Source organism: Manacus candei, unplaced genomic scaffold, assembly GCF_025592945.1.
Source record: "Manacus candei isolate 608988 ecotype Guabito, Panama unplaced genomic scaffold, ASM2559294v1 h1tg000005l, whole genome shotgun sequence".
Lineage (NCBI taxonomy): Eukaryota > Metazoa > Chordata > Aves > Passeriformes > Pipridae > Manacus > Manacus candei.
The window spans coordinates 3833489-3859551 of NW_026138053.1; the positions used below are offsets into that span (position 1 = coordinate 3833489).

At 40.4% G+C, this 26063-nt stretch overlaps 1 protein-coding gene across 2 annotated transcripts in view; it reads right to left on the reverse strand.

Annotated features, from left to right (window-relative positions):
- The window catches only part of LOC127476644 (BEN domain-containing protein 5-like), a 906516-nt gene that overhangs the window by 128456 nt on the left and 751997 nt on the right, over positions 1–26063 (reverse strand). For both annotated transcript variants that reach the window (XM_051799779.1, XM_051799772.1), the window contains exon 9: positions 24788–24899. In XM_051799779.1, coding sequence (XP_051655739.1) covers positions 24788–24899 — 112 coding nt within the window. The remainder of the gene's footprint in view (positions 1–24787; positions 24900–26063) is intronic.

The following is a 26063-nucleotide window of genomic DNA, read 5'->3' on the forward strand; positions in this document are numbered from 1 at the left end:
GACCCTTCCTGAAGTTTTCCAAAGGTGTGAAGCCCAGATTTACAGACATATCAATACAAAGAGTATGACTGAATAAAATTTCTTCTGATCACGCATCCAAATGTTCGAGACTTTATTCGGATTCCACCTGAACTTCAACCCCTGCCAGGCTTAAGCCTTCATTAACAACCATTACTCCAATTCAGTATTACCCAGTGACTGTGCTTGACAGCCACCAGTGCTTAGGAATTCTGTAGTTCTTTATGTCTTGGAGTAGTGCATCATTTAATTTTGTCCATATAGCTCAAATGCTTGCTTTGATATATAACTGAAAGGATGAAAGGAATCGTTTGTGACTGTTATTCAGCAAGGTACCTACCAACACGTTTCCAAGAGCTACAGGCAATTTAGGAGGAGGATGTGGTGGGAATTATGGGTAAACAGCAGCAAATATTAAAATGAAATAGAGGGAAACATTACAACCACAGCAACAACAACAAGGAAAACGCAGTTCCAAGCTTTGAAACCCGACTGGATCAAAACTTGTTTCCACTAAGCAAAACTAAAAGAAAACTTAAAAATTCTCAGTAAAAAAAACTACTGAAGCATTTATTGATTCCTTCTTTGTGAGTTACAAAATAAAACATTATCAAGGGAAAACTGAGCATTTGCTTGTTTTTACCCTTGACAATCATAAAACCACATGTTCAGATAAGCCTTTTAACTAAAGAAAAGCCTCCTCTCCTCCCTGTGTTTCCCGTATGTACACTTTCTATTATTCACCCTTTTCTATCAATAACTTCCAGCACTTGGAATTTATGTGCAGTGTTTAATAAGAGCTGGTGAGAATGTCGAAAGTATCTTGGTAAGATGTTATGTGTCAAAAAGCGATCATGTTACAGTGTGATGGATTAATATGAAGAAACAGCTTGAAGGCAAGGTATTCATCTTTTTTTTTTTTTTAAATGACAACACTAATACATTTGTTTCAGTTCTGAAATTAATTTTCTAATAGTAAGAAAGGTCAAAATGAACGAGAGGCATATGAGCCTTTTTGTCATCTTTGACAAATTATCCAAAACAAGCCTGTCAGATCAAAAGGGATAACATTTTGAGTAATAAATGTTAGTACTGATTAACTGGTCAAAGTTAATTCTTTTCAGGAATTGCCATATTCAAAAGGTAAGAATTCTTTTTTTTGTTTTAAATATTTATTTTATCATGTTTTCAAAAGTTTTCTTGGAAATAGGCCTACCAGGTGTTTTCTGTGAATGATGTCTGTTAGATGCTACAAACTGAAGATGGTATCTTCAGCAGTGCTCAGATGCATATCTACTTCAACTGCTGAACAAGTTAAAAGAACATTTAAAAAATGTCCTCCCATTTATGAAACAGTCTCAAATTTAGGCTCAAATTCAGGAAACACAAAAGCTTCTCTATTGCAAGTGTTTTCCTAAATTTCAGCTTTGAAATGCAGGTATATTTTAACTAATTTGAGACATAATGGAAAATTATTCAAAAGAAAAGGAAAGATGTTTTCCAGTTCTTACTGGTTTTCAGATACTTGCTTTTCAGTGGGATTATGGTGGGGGTTTCTCCTGAAAGACCCACTCTCCTGAGTATGCAACTATTTAACATCCAGTTACAGAATCCCAAAATTTAAATCAAAAAAAGGAAGTTCTTCATTATGACTGCTTCCAAAGTGGTAAAGGCAGGCTTATCTCTAGAGCTGGGTTGCTCTTCTGGGTATATTTAGTATGTTCAGAGGCTTGAATTGTTAGAAACTCCTTGGGGTGAGAAAAACCACAGTTCTCTCAGGTGATTCGAGGACCTGTCCAAGGGCAATAGCCAACAAAGTCCAGCAGATGTTATGAGCTCTTCCCATAACATATCTTTCCCACCTATGGGACTTCTTTGGAAAAGAAAAATGGTCCCTCCGTCCTGTTTTGCAAACACCAAACCATGTGGGAAAGATATCAGTTATACTCAGTAGGCCCCAAAAGTGTTGAACAAATTATTATGAACACCTGGTTATAAAACCAGCACACACATAATTTAAATAGAATTTTGGGAGTCTGTATTTCCCACATGAAAATCCAGCCTTGCCCTCTGGAGACCAGATGTGACTCATAAGATGCAATTTGCTGGCAGAGTGTCTGCGTCACAAAACAGTGACAAACTTGTCTTGCTCCTCCAACAATACCAGCTGGGCTAAGGAAAATTATTACCTCTTCTCCTAAAACCTTGGGGGTTTTTTTCTATTCTGAAACCATGGCAGCCACAGTAACACTATACCTCATTCCATGAGAAGACCTTAACGTTTCCCAGAAGCCTTCACTGTGTAATCCAGAAAATCATTTCTACATTTTTTAAGGCAATTTCACAGGCCCTGCAGGTGATGAGCACAGTCATCTCTGTGCAACAGTGTGCAAGGCATGAGATAGTTGGTTTCTGTGCCCTACTGCATCACTTATTGGCCTGAGAAAGGGTTGCTCTTAATTTAACCCAAACAATTACAGTCATTTTCCTGGATAAGAAACATTTTCAGCCTCATGCTACCTTTCTGTCCTCTCTTGGTGACTTCACCTGCTGCTGTATCAACTTCCAGAGAACCCAGTGCAGTTTCCAAGTCTCTTTCTGATTAGGAAGCTGAATTACAAACACTGACATCCAGCTCACAATGGATTCCACTGGAGGCACAGGCCCACCAGTGCCTCCAGAAGTATCTGAGTTGCTCCAATAACACATCCTCCACCACTGCAGAGCATGTCATTTAGGATCATGTACTACAAGTACCCTCGTAATGATTTCCACAGAACTACTAAATAGCGGGCCATGACAGAGCAAATATCCAAAGAATTTCTCTGTGCCAGTTTTCAATCACTTAGAAAATTAATTCCCTTTTCTCTTTTAATTGGAAGGCTACTCAGGCAGTCTAAAAAAATCCCATACTGAGGAAAGTTTTCCCCTTAACTTATTTCTGTAAAGTTATACTGCTAAACCTTTGGTCAACACTAAATAAATCCTTTTCTCTTTGGGGCTTATGCAAGTCAAAAAAGATCTAGAAGAGAGCACAGAGTTAGGTGACAGGGAGGGGGAGAAATATGCTGGATTCTGATAATTGCTCTTCTCAGAATAAAGCGTTTCCAATTTATTACAGTTGGAAGGATTTGTGCTGCATAGAGAAAGCTATATCAGTCCATACATATTAACACAAGATTGGGCTCTCTATTATATCAACACTTTTCCAAAACAGACAGCAGCATGACTAATCTCAAAGCTCCAAAAAAGAAAGTGTCTCTTCTTTGTTTGGCCTCTGAAATCTTCCAAATATTTTTAAAAAAATGTTCTCTTCACCTCCTCCTGCTACTAGAAAAACCCACAGAAACCACAAACCGCAAACAACAACAAAAAATCCACACACACACACACACAAAGAAGAAAAAAAATCCCTGAGAGGAATTTAAAATAAAAGAGCTCATTCAAAAATAAAACACAAAGATAAAACCTCCAGTGGTAGATTCCTTCTAACTGGTGAATTTATTCTAAACTCAGAGCAGAGAACTGAGTAAAATAAAGGTCAGACCCTGTGCTGGGAATTCCCCTGACCTTTCAGGCTGCATCCATCATTGGTATTACACAGAACGTGCCATTTATCACACCAAACAGAGAGCAAATCTTTAACTCCTTTTCTCTTCCCAACAGTACAGACCCAACAATTATTCAGATTTTAAAATACAATCGATGTTTATCCAGCTCCTTTCTACAGCTCTGCCTCTTTGGGCTCCACTTCCAACCTCTGGATGTACAGCAGGCATCTAATGAAGCAGGGGGCATATGAAAACCAATGTGTCTTGGGGAGGTGGGTGTAAAGGGATGGATTAAAAATGCATTTGAAAAGACCTTTTAAAAATGGTTTGCTTTCCTACTGACACCTAGCTCAGTTGAATGATATTTGGGACAATCCTCTCCTGAATTCAGGATCATATACAGGGAAGCCTGTATTACCAAGGAAGAAGATGCTTTGGAAGTTTCAGGCCTTTAGATAGCATTAGGGAATTATTCTGCTACACTTTTACAGAAATTTGGCACCTGCATACACCAGATTTGGCTAGTTTTTAAGGATCCCTCCAGCTGTGAAACCATCATGGAATGGGCTGCTGCAAGCTGGATGGAGCAGCCCAGACCCTCAGTACAGAGCCTTGCTCATCACCACAGCTGAATTTCTCTCTGACACAGAAATCTCTCAGTTTATTCTTAACCCTTCTTAAAGCAAAGTATGGTCAGTCCAGGAGTGGAGACCAAAAGAAGAAAGAGAATATGGGGAGGAGCTATTGCCATGTGATCAAACATGAGTTCCAGTGATCAAACTAGCACTGCCCCTCCTCCAGGACTCTCCAATACTCATTCAAGAGAAGAAAATAAACAAGTGAGGGTGATGGGGTCTAACACAACCACGCTGGAAGTGGCGGAAAGGAAGCCTGGAACATCCTCATTTCCATCTAACTGACCTCCCGGGTTCACAGCTACACTCCTGCCCCAAAAATAGAGATATCCCCGAGAGATCTGTTCTCTGAGATGCTCCAGCCAAGCTTTCCAGGCCTGGGCAGTGCATGGCAGGATTCAGAGCAAGCCCCCTTCAGCTCAGCGTAGGGATCTCTTCCTTCCCTAAAAGCTAGCAGTATATGCCTAAGCCACACAGTGCCCCAGTGCCACTCAGTGTCCTCTGCTTGCATTCAGTACACATATTATCAGCACTAAGGACCAATCTGGGAGCTCCGAAGCTTCCCCCTCACAGAGAATGCAGGAAGACAGAGCAGTTGCCAGGATATTTATGAAAGGGTGCATGGGACAACTATATTTGCAGAAGGTTAAACAGCCTAATGCAAGATATGAGCACCTCTGTCATGAATCAATGATTAGAGTCTCTTTCATCAAAAATCAGCTATCTCAACCATGGTAAATAATAGGCTAATTAGGCATCTGCTCATTCAATGTCCAAAGGGACAGGCCAGTTCCTGGCACAAAGTGAAACATTGGTTGCACCAGCGAAAAGTCCTTTTCAAACCTGTGAACCACCTACAGCAAAAGAACTCAGCTGCTTCCTTTGCCAAGGGAAGCTCCCTACAGGCAGGAAAATAAAAGCACTTCCATCTTCCTCTTCCTGCTGTTAGGGCTTACAAACTGCCCTTGGGTGGGTGAACCTGTCCAGTGTGACATGGACAGGAAACTTCAGATTAACTTTTAAAACACTAGTTGCTTAGAAAGGAAAAAGTGGGAAACCGAAATGGTTTATCTGCCCAAACATGTCAACTATAAGTTTTGAATTTTAAATACAGTTACAAGGGGATAGAATTTGGCCAGATTACAAAACAGGCAGGTTTGGTAACAACAGTAATCAGTTTTCCTTGCATGGACTCAACCATGACCTGCTTATGGCCCAATAATTTCTAGCAGAAGAATATGCTTCATTTGATTCCTGACTGCTCCCCTTCCATCAAATTAGGTTCACCTTCCTGTTCCCTTTGGCTCCATGGGTACAGCTTAACATGGAAATTGAGGTCTCGTGCTGTGGTGGGGACAGCAGCATGTTCCACAGTTGGTTGTGGCCATGGTACTGCTGCAGTGGGCAAATCCACTTGAATGACAGGCAGATTTAAGAGGAGATATTCTAAGACTGGTTGAAATAACCCCAGAACTGCAAGGATTATATTCCAGTAGGGAGGCTGCAGATCCATCTTTATTCAGAATAAATGACATTTCTTCCCAAGCACCCTTATCTATCCCTCACACATACCTCTAAGATCCCTTCAAGCAGGGAAGTGCGGCTGCCAGGTGACTGAATACCAGAAGGCCACTTGGCACCAGGCAGCCCCTCAGGCAAAATTTGTAACTTATTTTCCTTTCTGACACACCTTTAAACACAGACAGGTAGAGTTTTTTGTTTGAAGATTCCTCATTTGGCTGGACACTGGATTGGAAGAAAAGTCTTCAAGGAGACAAGTCGGACACCCTCTATTATAATACCATAAGAACAGTCAGGAGCTCCCCTGAGAAGTCTAATGAACTGTTTGTTAGAAGATTTTCTGCTCTTAGCACACCACCTTAATGCATTAGCAAGGCTCTGTACTCTCTAAACTGGTCGTGTGCCTGCTGTGGCATTCCCTGGACTCCTGCATTGTCCCCTGGGACAGATTAGATTTTCCATAGCAGCTTGCAGCAGACTTAAAAATGGAAAGTTTTGCTAAATGCAAGATGGTCATGAATAACACAGAGAGTTTAATAACCTGTGTGTTATTTATTTTGCTACTAAATTCAATCCATCCACTTTATTACCTCCAAGGGTGTCACCTCACAAAATATGTCAAGCCTACTCAGTTATTGCCCAATGTACAGTAAAGCTTTTTTCCCCTCATATTCCATGAGGTTATTCAAAATTACTTTAAAATGCTTACTGCTACAAGAAGTTCAGGGGAATGCTAACATCCTCTCTGTGCCCTTCTGTCTCCATTTCTCTGGCTGGCTTTTTGTCCTCTTGTACCTTCACTGAAATTTCAGCAAGGTTTTTCATCCATAACCTGTCGGAGAGTTGTTTCCGAAAGCTACAATCCTCAAGGCCATTACCAGATACATTTTTAAAGATACTGTGAGAGGGGGAAAAAAAAGTAGCTCATCTTAAAAATATCCTCCCTTTGCAAATACAATTTCTGATGTCAAACTGTTACAACCAAATTGGCTCTTTCCATATTCTCAGTTTTTAAACATAAGTCACTTTACCCTTTGATTTTTGTATCTTATCCTCCTGCTCTCCTTTAATGCACAAGGGCTGAGTAGCACTGTGGGAAAAGTTTGGACTACAATATTGGTTCAGATGAGCAGTGGAAACTTAAAATAAGTTGAATTTTACTGGTACTGAAATAATAAAGCTCAGAGAAATTTAAACAACATTCACATGCTTGCTTACCAGAACTATTTATTTTGTTTACAAAAGTGACAGTCAAAGTAGCCTAATTTACAGATGTTCAGAAACCAAGTGCACCTTCCCATGCCCAGGACTGATGGAAATCATGCTGTTTGTCTTTCAAAACTTCAGTATTGATGTTGAGATGCTTTCTAGGAAGCCAGATCAGAGATATTTGACCCAAACATACAAAAATAAGCAGGTTAGCATTTAGGGTTGGCTTTGGAAATAATTTTCCCCCAAAACCTGTGTTTCCCCATTTACATTTCATTTTAGAGGCTACAACAAAAGCCAACCACACATTCCAGTTTTCCTCAGACTTCTCCCAGGAACATTTCTAGGGAGTTTAACTGCTTCCATGGTCATTCCACAGTCAGGAATTTGGTTGAAGATGGCACAAGAAGGCCATTTCCAGGAATGAGGAGACTACAGTGTGCACTGGAAGATCCCACATGCGCTCCTCCCCTATCTGGGGACCAAGGGATTGAAGCATCCTGGATCTGAGGGACTGACATTCCACATAAGTCCCTGCCTTGAAAACTGGGGGAAAGTGGGTGAACTGCAAGGCTGGGGCCTAAATAGAGGCTTGGTTAAACTCAAAATGTGATGTTGAGGAGAACTCTCATGCTCAGCCTAAAGAGATGCCAAGCACTAATTTTGGGGGTTTCACAGTACGTGGGGACTGAGCACTGATTTCAGAATGACTGTAAACATTTGCATACCCAAAGTCAGATCACTCTGCCCACTCTTGGTGAAAGGTCACAGCTCCCTAAGCAAACTTTTCAAGCTTCACCTGTGCATTACTACAACTACTCCACTAGGCTGAAGAAAACTATGGTGAGGGGGAAACTGTACTTAGGAACTGAGAGTCCAATCTGTTCTGTCTGCAGTCTGTTCTATCAATTCCAGTCCAAAGGATAAAAATCCTAAACCACCCCATCAAGTCCCAGCGTGGTTCAAGAGGGCATTGACTTTGTTATTAACAAAATTAGCTGGGGTACAGAGCCAGTTAGCCAAAGTGCAGCTTTATTCTCTCTACAGGTTCCTGAAAGAGGGTGGCAGCTGGCAGTGCACTCCAGCCAACTCTCCATCACACAAGTTAGAGAAGGAAAATTCCTATCAGGTCTTCCAGTCACTCTCCAAGTTCCTGCAGGATGGCTCCCTACAGCTAACTCAGGGGCTGTGCTCCAATTAGCACAGACCCTTTTGATGCTGGCCAGCCTGCAAAGCCAGATGGCAGCTTCTCCTTGGCATTTTGGGCCCGGGTACCCGGTGCAGACCACAGCTTTTGTAATAGCCTGGTAAATGGCTCCCAAGCTTTATTTCAAATGCTCCAGTTTCTCCCTGAACTGCAGCATAACTAGATCCAATCATACATCTGAACTCCACAGGGAAGAGATGCAGATAAATTCCTTTGCAAAATACATAATCAACAGGAAAACAATGCATAAAACCTACTATAGGTATAATATATGTATAGGCACATACACATACACTTTTCCTACTGCTCTCAGTGCACAGATACTAATGGGTTCAGGTGATAAATCAATCTGCAGGGCTAAAAGCAGTCACAGCAATCATTTACAGCTTCCACTGACTTCATCAGAAGATACTGGCATTCTCAAAACATGACTGAAAACTAAAATAATGTTTTACTTGGATGAATTTCTCTGTTCCGGTTCTAGCAAACTGCATTTGAAGTTATTTTTGCTAATAACATAAAATCACAATGTCAGTTATAATATAAATTTTCATTGCCCTTTGCTATTATAGTACTGCTGAAATCAACAAAGTCATTTACAAACACTCTGTACAGAATCTCACCTTGTTATACAACAGTGGTATATATCAGTTTGACTAACACAGACAATAACTGCTAAGTATTTGGTTTTCCAGAGAATAATCCACTACTATGACAGCTGTAAAACCCTTGCAATAATGGGCAAGATTGGACAGGGCTCCTTGCACTACTTCTCCAGGTAACACACTCCAAATCACACTTTCCAAGGGTTTCTAGAGGGCAACCGAGCAGTTCACTGCCTCTCTCCCTCTAATCTTGTTAGAAGGTAGCCATGCCACTTGGAGAATGATCTTTGGAATTAACAGACTAGAACAAGGACGAGATGGGAACAAGCAATCAGCATTTTCCAGCTCTCAAGGAGCAGGAAAAAAAAAAAAAGAAAACAGTTTTCCATTTGAATCAGCTATTCCATCCTCCACCCTCAGACTCTTTGGGGAAAAAACCCCAACCTATTAATCTAATAGATAATCTACAAATAGATTAGCTGTTTCCTCACCACCACCCCTACCCAGCTATAGTCTCAGGCCTCTTGCTTTTAAAAATATTCTAAAACTCATCGAAGTATCCTGTCATGGTGAGACATATTCATCATTGCAGAGCTAGAAAAATAATTCTTGTTTCAAGGGACAACTGGGGTTTTGTGCTAGGAAAATCAAGTACACAGATTTAAACTGTTTTCTAAACAACGAGCCAAATCCCCCAAGCAGTATTAGGAGATTCAGCAGTTCTCACTTCTACAGCTCTACTTGGAGTTGTCGCAAGTAAGAGTCAGGCTCAAAAGCTTTTCTCCTGGCTTTTGCTTTCTAGTGAAAATTCCTTGTTGAACTGAACAGGCAAGGAGATGATGAAGTCATTTGTTCAGAGCTATCAGGCTGGACAACATCTCACCTTCCTCACTCTTCTTGCTCCTGGCTCAGGGTAGCCTTAGTCACTTCGATAATGTTTTAAAGGAACGGAGTTCTCAGTTATTTGAAAATGAAATTCATAGGTGGTTTTGCACAGCACTGTCATTGTGACTTTTGTTTCCAAACAGCTGAAAATTAGTCTAACCTTTAAATGTTCCTGCATTGCTCGGCAGTCAAAACAAACATGACAAAAAATATACTCCTTCTAATTTTAGAAGCATCCAAGTCTGACATATGCCAGATTCTGACACATGCCATTTTCCTTAGTTACCAACATGTGGCATCCTGCTGCTCTAGCTTTCGCACACCGAGGCTGAGGGATGATGGAATGTGTCTGCTGATGGCAGTAATAGTCTGGTACCCTTAGCAACATTTGGCGAACTGTGAACCTTTGCTTACATCAGGCCAGATCAATACAGCCATTATCAAGGGACATAAACAGAATAAAAAGCTGTCTCTATTGCATGAGTTAACTGCAGCAAGAGGAGAACATCCAGTTCCTGAAGGGCAGACTCACCAACCAAGCACAGGCAATAATGTTTCCATAGACTACAAGTCATCAGGGAGGATTAAATCTACGCCTGCTGAGATTTAATTCTACAGTGAGTACCCTTTTTGGGGGAAGTCATAAACCACCACAAATTCCCTAGCAGAAGGCCAATACTGAGATGAAGGCAGTTTATTTTCAAAAAATACAAAACAATAGATTAGCTGGACTCAGAACCGAAATAGATTTTTCTTGATGTACATCTAAGTAAACAGCCTTCAAATAGCACTCCACTGATGGGGTCTTTTCCAGAGGTGACTGCATTTCAGTAGGGCATAAACTGGTTCCTAACTTGCATTTAAACTTTGGAACTCAGTATATAATGAGACAGGACAGGATACTATTTCAGAAGGTGCTATTAAAATCCAAACCTAAATGCGAGATATTCTACAGTTAAAAACTGATCTTTCAGTTCATAAATAAAAACATTGAAAACAACAACCTATTCAACAAAATAAAATGGCAGTAGTAGTAGCATTACTTTTTATGCAATGTTATTAATCAGGCAAAAGCACCGATAACACCAAAAAACCCCCATCAAATTCTATACATCAACACATAAAAAGTGTTGTTGTCTACCTTGACTTCAGCAAGACTTTTGACACTGTCTCCCCCAACATTCTCATAGATAAGCTTAGGAAATTGTTCAGATTAGATGAATGAAGTTCAACCTCAACATAAGAACTTCTTTACCTTGCAGGTGGCAGAGCACTGGAATGGGCTGCCCAGGGAGGACACAGACTCTCCCCTCTCTAGAGACATTCAAAACCCAGCTGGATGCATTTCTGTGTCACCTGGTCTAGGTGACCCTGCCTTGGTAAAGGGATGGGACTAGATGGTCTCCAGAGTTCCCTTCCAAACCTAACAATTCTGTGATTCTTTAAACAAGACACAAACACCGTGAGGAAGGAGGGAGCAAAGCTGCATTGGTTTTACAAACTTTGCATGCAAATTATTTTGCAGAGCTCCCCTTTCAGCAATATCAAGAATTGTTGATTCCTCCTCCCTGCTGCACATACTCCACGGTGTGCGTTCATCGTAACTTAGATTTTGCTGTTTGTGCTCAGGCAACCCTCTGTTTCTCCCAGATGTACATTTATGTGAACCAATGGTTAACAGTCCTCATAATGTGATCCTTCCTCCTATTCTTACCATATTTTGAGAAATAGTGAAATGATTACCAGCATTGTCTCTAAAGGAGTCACCCTGGAACACGAGCAAACCCTGCAGAAATGAAGGAGGCAGCTCACATGTCAGAGTGCCCCTGGCTTTCAGCACACTCAGGCAGATTTATCACATAAAGTATGGTCAGATTCTGCAGCTCAGGCCATCAAAATGACCCAACTCAGTAATCTTGCTCTACACTAAAGTTTCCTATATGTCAGTTCCCAGAAGGTAGATATACTGAAGAGAAAAAAATAAATTTATTTTTTGAGGAAAAAAAAAAATCATTTCAAGAAAACCACCTTACCAGCACAGGGATGGAGTTTTGAAGATATTTGGTGAAAGATTTGATATTCCAGATGCTCTTGTGAGATAAACCCTCTAAGCTCTTTTAGATCAGTCATTTTCTCTAACAGCTAAGCCACCAGAAGTTGGGGAAGCTCAGACTTTGATGCCCATTTAGGAAAACCATGATGGATGATATTTAGTACTTTGTAACTCAGACTAGATTATCACGGTGATTCCTGTCTGCTTTTAAAAACCTATTGATCCACTGGTGTCAGCACTGCAGAAGACAGCAAGTAGAAGCTTTCAAAATACTTATAAGAAGGGGGCTATTGCTAACTTTGATGCGGTAAAATTCCAACATCGTGATGTATCTCCTGACAAGAAGAAAATTAAACTCCTGCTAATTAATACATTAATTTTAATTGGATTTTTCACAAGGCATAGAGTAACCAGATTCTGAAAAGATGACTGAATGCATCCACACAGGAAACATCGATCTATCGTGTTAACTCCAACTTGAAAGATTTAAGCTACCAATACAGTTTTCTTGTCTGAAGAGCCTTTTCAGCAGTTTTGCATATAGTGGTCCTCTGGGCTTGGGAGAGTTTCTAAGCATATACTAGGGAAGGTAGTCAGCAGAAAAGCTTTAACAAGAGTAGGAATTAAGTCTTGTTCCAGTGCAGCTTGAGCAACACTATGAATAGGTCACATACATCATGAAAACCAGCCATGAAATATAAGAACTTGCAGCCATCCAGAGACTGATTAATGATTCAAATAAGCAATCTCTTTGCATAATTGCACTTAGGGAACATTATAGACACAGACCCCATTCAACAGCTTAAACTGGGCTCTAGATCAAGAAAACGTATGCAAAACTGCAGGGTTGCTGCCTGCAAAAGCCAGCTAGTAATGCTACCAGCATTAAGCTATTTTTGATGCCTATGAATCTAAAAGTGCAGTTTTTCAAGTTTAAGAAAAATAACAACTCTGGAAGCAGCTCTGCTACATTATAATCCTCATAGGATGAGTTTGCAGAAGGCAAAGATCCTGGCAACCTGAAATCATAAAGGATATCTATTATACTTTTCAAAAGAGCAGCAGTATTATTCATTCAGCTCTAGCCATCCACTCTGCAACTAAAGCCTATCTGCCTAAAATATCCCAATTGGATCCATTAGTTTCCTTTCCTTTAAGCTGTCAGGCAGCCACTGTATTCTTTTCACAGGATTCCTGTTCTCCGGCCCAGGCTCTGGATGGCACAGTAAACCAGGCACAAGACGAAAATAAGCAGTGGAGAATCCTATCTACAGGATTATTTGGGATTACTATTTTGGAATGACACATGCCAAGAAATCAAGGGACCTATCCTATACCTCTGTGTATTGTCACAAAGACAGTATAATGGCCTTCACTGAGGATAATGATCTTTTATGTAGGGAAATCATATTGTCTGTAGGTTTTTCCCACTCAAAATACACTTTCACTTTTTTTTTTTTTTTTTTTTCAATTTAGTGATGCTTTATGGCACTGAACAGTAACTCCAGTAAGGTTCAGGTAGCCCCAAACACCAGAATCACAAGAATGCAGAGGTAGAACAGAGCTCTCTTTTAGGCAGAACAAACTACTATTGTTTGTCCATAAACCTGATAGTGCCAATCCAGCCATCATACAGCCACCCTTCTACTTTATTCTTGGAAGAGTACAAGAGACTGTCAGAGAGCAGCAGCAGGAGCTGTGTTTTCTTTGCCATGCATAAGCTCCTGAAAGAACAGCCACCCAGAGGTCCCTGAACGTGGGCAGCACAGGGTGTTTGAGAAAACAATGCAAGCAAAAGCCCACATATGTCAAAAATAAGCACAAAAGGCTCATGTCATCCAGTGACAACTTGGATTCTTAACTTCTTTAAAATCATTTGGTTAGAAACTTTACCAAAGCTTTTCAGAAATTCAAAATATGCAATAGGTGGTGGATTGCCTTGATCTTCATGCCTGTCAATTCATCCAAAAAAGGCTAGCAGATGTATGAGGAATAAATTCCTCTTCCAAAATGAAAACTACCATTAAGCCACTGTTATCCATGTTATCTGACTTGTCCCCTATAAAGAGCAGCTCTAATTTGGGAATTCCCTCTAGGCTCCTCACTGTGAACACCAAAGCAAATAACTCATTTAGCTTTTCTGCAAAGACCTTATTTTCCTTGAGCACTTCTTTTACATCTTGATCATCTATCAACCTTATAGACCTTCAGGCAGGCTTCTTACCTCTGATGTGTTTGAAAAAGTTTTTATTATTAGTTTTTATGCCTTTAGCAAGTTATTCTTCAAAATTGTTTTTGTCCTCTATTATTATGGGTTTGCATTTAACTTGCCAGAGTATACTGGGGTTTTTTTCCTTAGTTCATTTGGGCAAGACTTCAAAGGGTATCCTTTAATGCTAATGACCTTCTTCAGTCTAATAATCCCCTTTGCTAACTTCTCATGCAACCTTTTATAAAGTTGTGGAGTTTTTCAAATAGGGGTAAGACACTTACTCTCTAATGGTAAAGCTGCAAAAATGCATTTCTACAATGGTGATTTTATATAGCTGCCATGTCACCCCAAAGTGTTATTTTGTTCTGTTTTGCCCTCTTAGCTACCGCTTTTAGTTTTCTTTTCCATTTTATGTTGGTCCCCTTTCAGAAGTATGTGCCAATCTAAGGTCTTTTTGGCTTTTGTACTCCACCAGGAATGATGAATTTGAGCATGTTTATATTTATTATTACAGAACGTTTCTTTGACAGGTACATCTTCAATCAAGACTTAATCCTTGCTCAGGGATAAATAAAAAAAATTTGCTCTTCTCTTTCAGGCTCTGATTTCTTGCATCAAGAAGATATCATTTTTAAAGGGTATAAATGCAGTTTCTACATCAACTTTAACCGTGACACTTAATCAGGCTCTGCCATTACTTTCTTTGAGTCCTCATTGCCTCTTTGGTAATTCTGAGCATGATACCATAAAGTTGCTTAGTGCCACCATCCCATTTTGGCATGAAATTTTAATGCACAGGACTGTGAGATTGTTCAGTACTTGTTGATACAATTCCACTCCCTGCCTTTTTTTACTTTTATTTTCCCTTTTTTGCTTCTGAGCTTTCTTTTAACTATAATGTCATTCCTCCCCTGGCTTGGTTTCCTCTGCTATTCGTGTATAATTTTATACTGCTATTCCACTGCTCCCTGATTGAGATGCTATTATGTCAAATATCCTCATTTAAAATCAGCATTTCACTTTACCCATCTTCACTGCATACACTGGGCTAATTGTCCACTGTCTCTATTACTGCTATCTTGCACCAGTAGAATAGCATGAACAGACATAGTTAGGTCAAACACTTGGCCAGCTGTCTGTAAATCATTTTTGAATACTAAGAGCTCTTTTGTATTAAATAAAAAAGCCCTGGCAGTGACTTTGCCCCTGTGTCTTAAAAGGCAAATGCAATCCCAGGTGGAAAACTGAGCCACATGAACAAAGGGCATGGTCCCGATGCCTTCTGAAGGAGGAAAAATAAAATGGATCAGCTCATTCCAGGCATTCCCACTTGCATCCTGTGAGAAGCCCCTTCTCTAAGAAGCTCTGGCAAGAGCCAGCTGGAAATGCCTGCTGCATCGTGCCGGAGCTCATTCTCCTCAGTGCTCATCACTTCAAATGCAACCACTGACTGAAGCAGACTTGTCAGTGACCTTGACTCTGACCCAGTTTATAGAAGCACTTGGGGAAGGAGCAGAAGCGAAGGGGGAGTTTTTCATAAGTGGCTAAAAGAAAATCTCAAACTCTGTTTCTCACTGAAAAGCAGAGAAGAGGAGGAGAAACATGAAACCAGAATTACTGAGGAGGAGCTTAATCATGTCTCCCAGACTCAAGGAAACTCTCAACGCAGCACTGAACATATCAGCCACTCCCTGATTAATGCTACTTACAATTTAAAAAAGCAAACAACAACAAACCCTCTCTCCCCAATGCAGATATCAAGAAGAACTTGATAACATCACATCTGTAAGAACTACAGAATGTAGAAGCAGGAAGAAGATGCAAAAGAGTGGGAAAAGAGTCCATATTGAACCCCTCTTGTACACTCAGTCCAAGACAAAAATGTGAGTATTACATAAAGGGAATATTTTCTTCCATTGGCAAGGGGTAAATTCTTTGAAGAGACGGCTCTGATTCATCAGCAGGGTGCTGGCAGATGCCCCTAGAAAAATAGAGAACATGGCTGTATATCTTCAAAAAACTATTTTAGGAGACACTATTTCCTCAGAGGGATATTTGAGTTGTGTTCAGCCCTCTAGGCACATCCCAGGAAAATACAACCATGTTTTGATGGTAGAGAGGATACTAAAGCTTTGATGGATAATATTTTGATCCAAGGTAAAAGAGAGGAGTTTGACTAAAGGCCCTAAAGAGCTGTGGAAAGAGACAGAGATGCTGAGCTGAAACTAAGAAAGCAACAACAGAAGTTCCATGTAATAGCAATAAAACACCTGGAAGAAAAGATAAGGTGTACAGTAGATCACTGCAAAGTGGAGGTCATAACTAACATGTTTGCCCCAAACTAAAAACAGCAGCACAAAGATTTCTCGGAATGGCAAACTACTGGAAAAAGAAAAACAAAACACATGCCTGATTTAGATGTTTAGAGCAGCAATGTGCATGTTACTGCACGCAGATAACCTAAGTCACAGGATGCAAATATTAATACAACGTGAGAATATTAAAGAGTTAACTTTAATATTTTCTACTTATCTAGAAATATGATAGTAAACCACGCTAATCTTTCTACAGTGTTTCATGGAGGAGTCTGAGTATCATAGAGAACAACAGCTTGGAAGTTTCAGGTACAAATGAAAACTGGCCAACATTGTGTTGAAACAAAGGAAATTGTAGTCTCTGGGATTAAAACATTCCATTCTTCTTTGGGTTATTAATTTTACCTGACACTGTTCCTATTCTAGATAAAAATATTACCAGATGGGGATAGCAAAAAAACCCCATCAACCCATCAACTGTGTCAGAGATTACAACTATGGTGATATAATTAGCACGTTAAGTACAAACAGAGAGAAATTTGGGAGCTGTAGACACATTTCAGACACATTTCCTGGAGAGTCAGGAGTATTTGACAAAAGTACAGTGGAGCATCATCCAGAGCTAGATTGTGAGCGTGTCAGTGTGATCAAAACAAAACAAAATCAGCCAAAAAGCCTGTCTAGTTTAGATGAAATGTGGTTTATAATTCTCAAATTATAAATTTTGCTTAGCAAAAAATAAGGGTTTTAGCAGAGAGTCGCCTCAACAGCACATCCCTTCCTTGACTATCACTTTAACAAGGAGATCGCAGTTTCAGGTGGAACTTCATCTAATGGTGTCCATGATTCCTAAAACATTACTAGAGAAATTATATATTCACTTTTATATATACACTTATACATATGAAGATTTACCCAGAGAAATTATATATTCACTTTTATATATACATTTTTATATATGAAGATTTACATGTTGAAAACTAATCAAAGAGAAGGGACAAAAAAATTCATAGATTAATTGGAGATGAGAAGGAAATCTGTAGAGGTTATTGAGTGTATTCAATTGCCTCAAAAGAGAATTAACTCTATCTAAACTTTTTTTCAATAAATACCTGTCATAAAACCCTCCAGTGGCAAAGATTCAGCATCTCCTGCAAATAATCCATTCCAGTGCAAAAAACAGCTCTGCTACTAGTAAATTTCTTATAATACAGTTCGTGTTAAAAGGACTGTGAGAAGGTTGCTAAGATCAGAAGCTGCTTTACCCAGCATAAAAACAGAACACAGTGGTAGATCACAAGAGAATGTTTATTCCAGAACAAACTGGAAGAATTTTTAAAATTACATGAAAGAAACCGAGGAGTTCTGAACTGCTACCCTCACAAAATTGCTTATCAAAAAATGCCATAGCTCACAAACTGATCATGCACATCGCATTTTCTCCTGTCAGCAGTTACCCAATATATCCATATTTTACAATGGGATGAGTTTAAGGGGAATACTTTTACGCAGCCTATATGAAGTATAACATTATCTAGAGCATTAGTAGCTCCTATTATGCTAGTCCAAAAGGAAAGTGTGAAATAAAGTCAAAATCCTAAGCACAAGCAGAAGAATCAGACAATGATGGGTATATTACTCTACTAAATTAAACCAGTGGTGAAAGGTTATTCTCACTACTGTTTCCTTCAGCAGAGAACTGAAGCAAGAATGATATTTGCAAACTATGAAAAAGTTACACTTCAGTCAACAGGGACTTGCAAGACAGAAGTGGTACAGGGCATTTCTACAATGTCAACAAAGCAGCAGAAGCATGAACATTACCATAGAAAGTAGCCACAGGGCTATCATAGCTGAACACATACTGCATCAGCAGAGGTAATCTCTCTTCTAATTTCAGGAGGAGAGAAATAAGAGGCAGCATGTTGGCCATTTTGCCAGAGAAGAACTCAGAATAACATATACTACATTACACTGAGAATTACTGGCAAAGATGATGTCTCATGACAGCTGTTTTGATGTCAGAGTGAAAACCATCAGGTGCAAATGACAACTCGGAATATCTAAGGGACTATGTGAACATCACTCTCTAGTAGGTTGTTAAAATTCAGTATTGAGTTAAAAATGATTATTCATTACTATTGTGTGTTTCAGCTGGGGGAGGAAGTCCAAGAGCTCTGCTAACAGCAAAATGGAGCCAGGTATGTTATGCTACAGATCTCATTACCCTATGTTAATCTGTTATGACTCCTTCTACCAGATGAAGCAGACCTCAGCTGATCTGTTTGGCTCTGAGTGATTTTTGAGCAATATCAAACCCCAATCAACAGTCTTTCCAAACATTTATTAACATCCAAACTGGCTTCAGCTAGAATGAGAATTGGCTTATAATTTTTCCAGTGAAATATATTCAATTTTGTTGCTCCGGTTTATAACAGGAGCAGGGGAGATGATGAGAGAAAAGAAGAATTTTTGAAAAGAAAACAATTGCTTCCAGTCATTCAAATGTTATATTGAATAATACTGCTTGTGGGCTTATAGCATTAGGAGCCTAAGTGTACAATTTTGATGTGAAACCCTTGCAAAAATTGTTGTTATACTTTACTTGTCAACTACCCAATATCACATTGATGATAATACTAACAACGTCGTTTCAGGAGATGAGTGGAAGTAGAGCCTCTAAGACTGACACATTTGCAGGACTGACAAAAATAAAATTTATGACACTCTCCAGCAAATCACACGCACATTGGAGACCAGCTGCATTTTTCTAAATGTGGAGTTGTCTGGTAAAGCATGTGGCACTGCCCAAGGCAGAGGGGACAGGAGGTCACTAAAGCAACTCAAGTCACTAAAGCTGCTGTTAGGAATAGTTGCAACCTGCAAAGTATCAGTTACAGGATTCTAAGTCTATATTTTGTGACCTAGTTTTCCATAAAAGCGGAATGCTTCCCTCAAAATAGGGTACTGCCTGTGCAACAAGGGATACTAAAGACAAAGAGCCTGATTTCCATCTCTGCAAAAGTTCAGGATAATGAAGAAACTGGGGGGTTGGATGTGCTACATGGGGATCACTCCCACAACACCATACTTTGAACATGGCTCCTGCACAGTCCTCTTCTTGATAGTTCACTCTAGATGCTGCTACTGGAGGCCTAGAAAAGAAGTAGGTGGAACAGCAGCATTGACAGTGAGTAGCCTAAACAGTTCTGAAACACAGCAGTAGGCAGAGGGGCAGGGACTGAGGGCATTAAGAGCTGAATTGCATCTTTGAAAGAATTGGGAAGTGGTCCAGAGTGGTAAGAACACGTGCAACCTCCTGACAGGGATGAGCTCAGCACCAGAATGAGAGAAAGAGAAGGTCTGTGAGTTGGCTATAGTCTGAGAAAGTTGGTTATATTCTCTCTATGAAGAGGAGCATAGTCATCTGCTGAAGAATCCAGTCACATTGACTAACCAGACAAATGTTAATTCCCCCGTACTCTTACTGCTTGCCCACTCAAGCCTACCTGGAAAAGTAAGGCCTCCCGAGAGACAGGAAGATTGGAAACATATACTTTTGTTCAAGTCCAAGCAGGCACATGGGATATTAAAAAAGCCTTCTCAAAAACATAAAAGGTGTCATTGACCCTTAAATAACACCCCTGATGCCTGCAGTATTATGTTTACTCATCCTTTCTTATTACTAATTCTGCTGTGAGCAGATACCCCCAAAGCCCACGGGCTCTTTCCCTCCCTCATGCCTGTCCACAGCAACAGCAGATTGCCATCCTCCATCAGCTAATTCATCAGTCCTGGTGGCAGACGTCTGTGTGGTGGACCTAAATGTTCCAGTCCAGCAGATGGCTCAGAGTTTAGCATGCTGGGGCTTCATTTCAGCTCTATGTTTTGCTTCAAATCGATGAAAACTTTCACCCAGAATAGTATTAAAAGTATGCAAAGGCTGCAACATCAAGCACTCCGAAGTCAGGAATGGATACAGAAAAGTTACTTAAGCAGAAATAATTTAAATTTTAGTACATGTGTGCATGACAAAGGAGATGATAATTAAAAAGCACATCCCAGGTGAGTGGTTTTTTTGTTTTCTTTTTGGTCATCATTTTGTTTTCTCTAGTTCACTCAGGTCACAAGGTGAATAGCATCTAGCAAAGGAATCATTTGCATGTAGGACTTCAGTCTCAATGACAACAGGACATGGAAAACAGGCAGAATAGAAGAAAGATGGAAGAAAGAAGACAAACTCTAGTGTTGCAGTGTGAGTTCCTGGGAGCACTGAATCCCATTTCTGCATTTTCATTTGGGAGGGGCAAATTACTAGAAATAGATTCATTCCAAGGAATCAGTAGCTACCTATTCTTTTTCTTCTATGTCCTAAGAACTCCAAATGACAGAAACAGTCTATCCCAATCCTCCTTACAGAAGGAAGAGGTAGAAACAAGACAATGAACTTATCAATCTTTGCTGAATGACATGAAACAAATCTGATTCCAGGCATCTTAAATCATCTATCACAAACGAGTAGGTACTTCTGATCATAACTGTCTGTTTGTTTTCTATCCACACAAGGATAACACATTTATCTCTCGTAGAGGTCCCCCCAAAAAAAATAATTCTATCCTCAGAGCAGGATCTCAATAGCTCACAGTAAATACAGGACAAGGCAGCACAATGAACACTGAAGCTAAACCAAAATGCTGAATAGCTGCTTATCACGTGGAAGTTTTCCATTTGGAGAACTAGGTGAGGCAGGGGTCTAGCTGGGAGAATAACATGAGCCCCTGTGATTAAAGGCCACATCACAATGCACACAGTCGAGGGGACTGAGCTGGCACTGAGCACACTACCTGAGTTCACTCATTAAATCTGTTTTAAAGAGTGCATTTGCTTGTTGGGAGAAGTGCTGGATGGTCACATGGAACCTGTCTGACAACCAAGCAGTTATGCTGCTCTCTCTGTGTCTGAGGCTTCATGTTAACCCAGAGGTAAGGACTGATCCCTGTTGACCACCCCAGTCTTGACCTTGCCAGTACTGACCACTTGATCCCCACTCCAAAACATTAAAGCACCTGTTTAACCATAAGCACAAAAGGAACATTGCTGAATTCAATCAGATTGTTCATGTGTTTCGATCTAGCTGTGATTACCTGCTTTATTGGATTCCTTGCCTAGGATATAGACATTCATACTCCAAATACCTCTCGGCGTGAAGTGTGTTACCAGGCCCAAGCACAAACTTTTGGATCCACAGTTCAGCTGTTGGAATGGCTCATATAACATGCTTTAACATACTTAAAAGTCAGCTGAGTTGTTTTAAACAATACATTCATGTTCAGAGCTAATTCTGCTAACCTGCTCCAGCACAGACAGGGTAACCATCAACATGTGTCATCTGGTGGAACGGGGGAAGACATTGCTCTCTATATGGGCAGGGAAAGGTGCTTATGAACAGAAACATCTCCAGCCAACAGCACACGATCAAGAAGAGTAAGTCTGTCACTTCAGTGTCATCTGCAAGACTGATACCACTAGAAAGAGCTGAGAACATCCCTTCACTTCGTGCATGCCAACACAATGACAGTGATCATCAGAGTGATTCTGTCAAAATCAGTGATGTGGAGATCAAAAGCTTCCTATTGTTCTCGCATTTTTTGACCCATCTACTCCTTCCTAAGGATGATAGGGTCATTATGAAATTCAAAACACTTTAAAAATAAAATAAGCACACTTTGTAAAAGCCAGAAGAACAGTGAACCACAGGTGCTTTGGTTTATTTTTATACAGTAACTACAGCAAACACTCAGCCTTGGAACACTCAGTGCTGGAATCACTGTAGTTGTGTGTGTGCCTCATACCCACTTCACTTATTTCTGAGTCAGTCATCCTCCCTGCTCCAAAATGAACTTTTTTTCAAAGGAAGCAGCTTATCTTCCATACTGCAGAGCAGAAGAAAAATCCTCCTATACAGCAATATTTAAAACATGGTTTTATGGTCTTATGGCAGCTAATTTTCCTTAAGTGATTTAAGGGAATGAATACATCTAAAAGTGTTGCACTGAGCTGTTCTGCAATGCCAACATGAAGTTAAACTTCCTCTGCTTTAAACAGTCCAGTCTTCTGTGGGCAGCCTTTCATGGTAGATCTTGTCTGGAATGGGAGGGATGAAGGTTATTTTTTTATTACACTATTTTTCAGGGAACTGGACCTTGCATTTTACTTCATTTCATTTTCCCAAGTGTGGGAAGACCTCAGGTGAGGAGAAGGTGGCAGGACAGATATGTTCAAATGCATAATCCCTGGTCTGATGCAGTTTGACACCGGCCCTCCTGCAGCTGGTCACCTCTGCATGCAGCCAACCATCTATCATGTATTACTCATCTGAAAGTAACATTCTACACCTGAAAAGTACTTAACATTTTTAGCTGCCTGAAAGAATTCAAAGCAGGTTTTATTCTGGCACTGTCAGAACTTAATAAAAACAATCACTGCTAAAGCAGGATGGTGCATGCACAGTCCCATGCCCTCTCAGTGAGGCAGCTGGCATATTTGTCCCAGCACTTTGGATATGGTCTTTCCATACAAATATTACTGGTATCAGAGGGACTAAGACCCTGGTATTGCCTGAAAACAACAGTTATCCCATATACTGCATTATATTGCTGAGCATCCCTGGAACTGTCAGAAAGGCTGGTGTTGACTAAGAGATGATAAAACCAGACAAGAAGGTTTTTTAGTGAGTAGCTAATTCACTGGGAAATGGAATTCTGGAAAGCAACCTGAACTTTGCTGGTACTTCAATCCAAAAAATATAATTTCTAAATAGTATTTTTAAAAAAATAAATAACCCTGAAAATGAAATGTTACACTTGTGTTTGAAAAGCTCCTTTTTCTTTTCCTCCAAAAGAAATGAACTGGAACTGGTTCATCTCAGGTTGATCACTGGGGAGGGGTGGGAGACAGAGAGATTGAGGAAAAAAAAGATTTCCATTTCAGACCAATTCTGACCAAACATTTCTTTTGATTTTTCATTTTACCCACCACAGCAAATTAATTCATTCTTCACACACAGGGCAGCTGGAAACTACCAGAATTTTCAAAGCTGCCCTAGAAGGGGATGACGCTGAAAACAATTTCCCCCTGCCTCCAAGAATAGCTTTATTTTACTGACAGTGACTTTTAATAGCACCAGGATTTGTTGCCTTACTTGCTACAAGCATTTCCCTACACCCGAACTCCTTGTAATATTTAAGCATCTCTTTATTTTTGAAAGAAAGCTTTCTTCTCAAAGCAGTCTGTATGCTCTCTCCATCTTCTTAGAAGGCAAATTGTCTTGCTATTTGGGGTAGAAAACAGAGGAAGGACCAGGCTGGCTCTAAAGCTCCTTTCTGTGCCTTCCATCATCATCATCATCATCAATCTGATACAGCTTTGGAGCCTTGGTCAGAGACACAATGCTAAGTGCTGCAGGAACTGACTAGAAAGACAAATTCTCTGCCAAACAATTAGCAGTCTAAGAAAATATTTTTCATGCAATTGGATTCCACTCTATATGCAAGGATCTTATCTATTAACCTATCTTCCTTGTACCTAAAACCTCTTCTGTACAGGTATTACTACTAGGTGGAAGATAAAAAGTCCAATTAAGATGTATTGGGAAAACCAGGAGTTAAATTAAAGAAGGTCTTATCCTATACATGATGTAGCCAGGGGTAAGAATCCTCTTTCTTTATTAGCAAGGCAAACCAGGTCCTTTTTCAAAGTAACAAAAAGGAAAAGAAAAAAAAATAAAAGGAAAAATTAGCAAAGCTTTAGGGCATTAAAGATCCAAATTCCCTCTCCGTAGTGGGAAGCAAAAAGAAAGGACAAATACCAGGAATTCTACAAGGAAAAAAAATCATAATCTATAAAATCTCCTCTTATTTTTTGGTAGTGATTTTTTCCTACCCATCTCCTTTTTTTTTTCAGCAGTTTTTCTTAGGTGCCACGTTCAATAATCCTTCTGCGCTTTGATGTCAAACATTCAATAGCTGTCTGCCTCCCTCCCACTCCTCTTCTCCATATTCTCCGCAATCCATCTCCTCTGATTAGCTAAGATTTCACCTTCAAGAACACCTCTGCTTCTCCGAGTGAGCATGACTGTGTGCGTGCGTGTTTATATAATATTTGCAAATATTCTCCCCCTCCTGCACTGCATGTTACACAGCAACCCCTGCCAGAGCTCCGGATTAAGCATCAATGCCATTCCATAATTCAATTTGGGGGACCTGCTGTTTTGAATCCGGCTCAGAGCATGAGAGCAGCTCGACTGAATTTAGACCCTGCTTGCAGAATTATTTCATATTTAATCCGAGCTGAACTTCATTTCACTTGCTCTCTCCACTTCTGATGCTTCCTGTGACAAAAGACACAAATGCTGCCCGATCTCATGCGGTGTGTGTGTGCTTGCTGACTTCTCCCTTATTTTGGTTTACCACTGGATTAAACCACGTCAGAGTTACTTGCACCTCACACAACCCTGCAGCGAGAAGGAGTTGGTACCTCAGCAAGGGGTTGTTCTGGCATCCCCTTTCCCCACTCACCGGATTGTTGTACATGTCGATGATGAGCTGTTTCACTCCGTGCAGTGTGGGATGAGCCCAAGGAGATGGATTTGCCCAGTGCCGGTTTAAATCGAACCCCATCAGGGAGCACCTGCATGCACACAAAAACAAACACACACAAATGACATGTATGGGCTGCAGCCTCTTCTGGGTTCTGCTGCAGAATTAGGGCTATATTCTGCAGCTGATGTATTTAAATGTGTTCTTCTGATGGGAAAAAGCAAATACTCTCCTGAGGTAAGACTGCAGTAATGGTCACTTTTAGAAATAATGTGACCAGCAGAATATCACTGAAACACCTTTGGTAATTCGGCCTTCTTCCCCTCCATACCACCTGTGCTCACTCTATCCTTTGCCTTTTTCCAGCTTGGCAGGCTGGCTCTGGAACAGTCTGCCTGACCTTTGAGGTCCCCTTCTCTTCCATGCTCTGGCTGAGGGTCTGTAGCTACGAGGGTGATTCATACACTGCACCACCAGACCTTTAGTTTGCCCTCAGTCAGGCTTTGACTCAGCAAAGCTGTAAAGAGCATTGTAATCGATGGCCGTTAAGTAGGTGCTTAAGGGTTTTAAAGCATGAATGTCATTGTTCCACTAACCCAGGGCCTCAGTCTCTCCCCCTCCTGCAATTGCCTATACAAAAGTTAGCCAACCAAGACACCAAGTTAAAATGCTTATTGGCCATCAAATCCTGTAAGCGTTGAAGCATGTATGCCACCTTGGCTTCCCCTTCCTGCCCTAACTCACATCCCTCTCAGTACATTTGATTCTGCTGCTCCCAGTCCTATGGAGTAGTATCCCATTCTTTGTGAAGTCCCACTGAAACTCAAGAGGCTGTCATTAGAGTGAACACAGGAGAAATTAAAAAGCTGGAAGTGGCACAAATAGGGGGGAGGTGGAAATCATGTCCCTTGCCTAGTGCAGAGATCACCTAGACAATCTGTGGCTACTGATACATGCAGGAAGAGAAGTCTCTCTGTCATCTCAAGCTGAGCTCAGGATCAGTGGACCCTAGGTAGATCTTACTCAGGCATTCTGTGAAAGACCACACAAATAATAAAAGCCCAGGTAGAGATGCAGCTTCCTCTATAGTAAAAACAAATAAACAAAAAAAATCAACCTCGCTCTAAGCCTTAAAGCTTCTTGAGGAAAGAAGAGCTTTCATCGATCCCCAGTCTATTACAAGCAGGTCTTTTCAGCTCTAATCTTTTAAACACGTCTATGCAAACAATAGAAATTTACTCCTGTAGTGCTATCC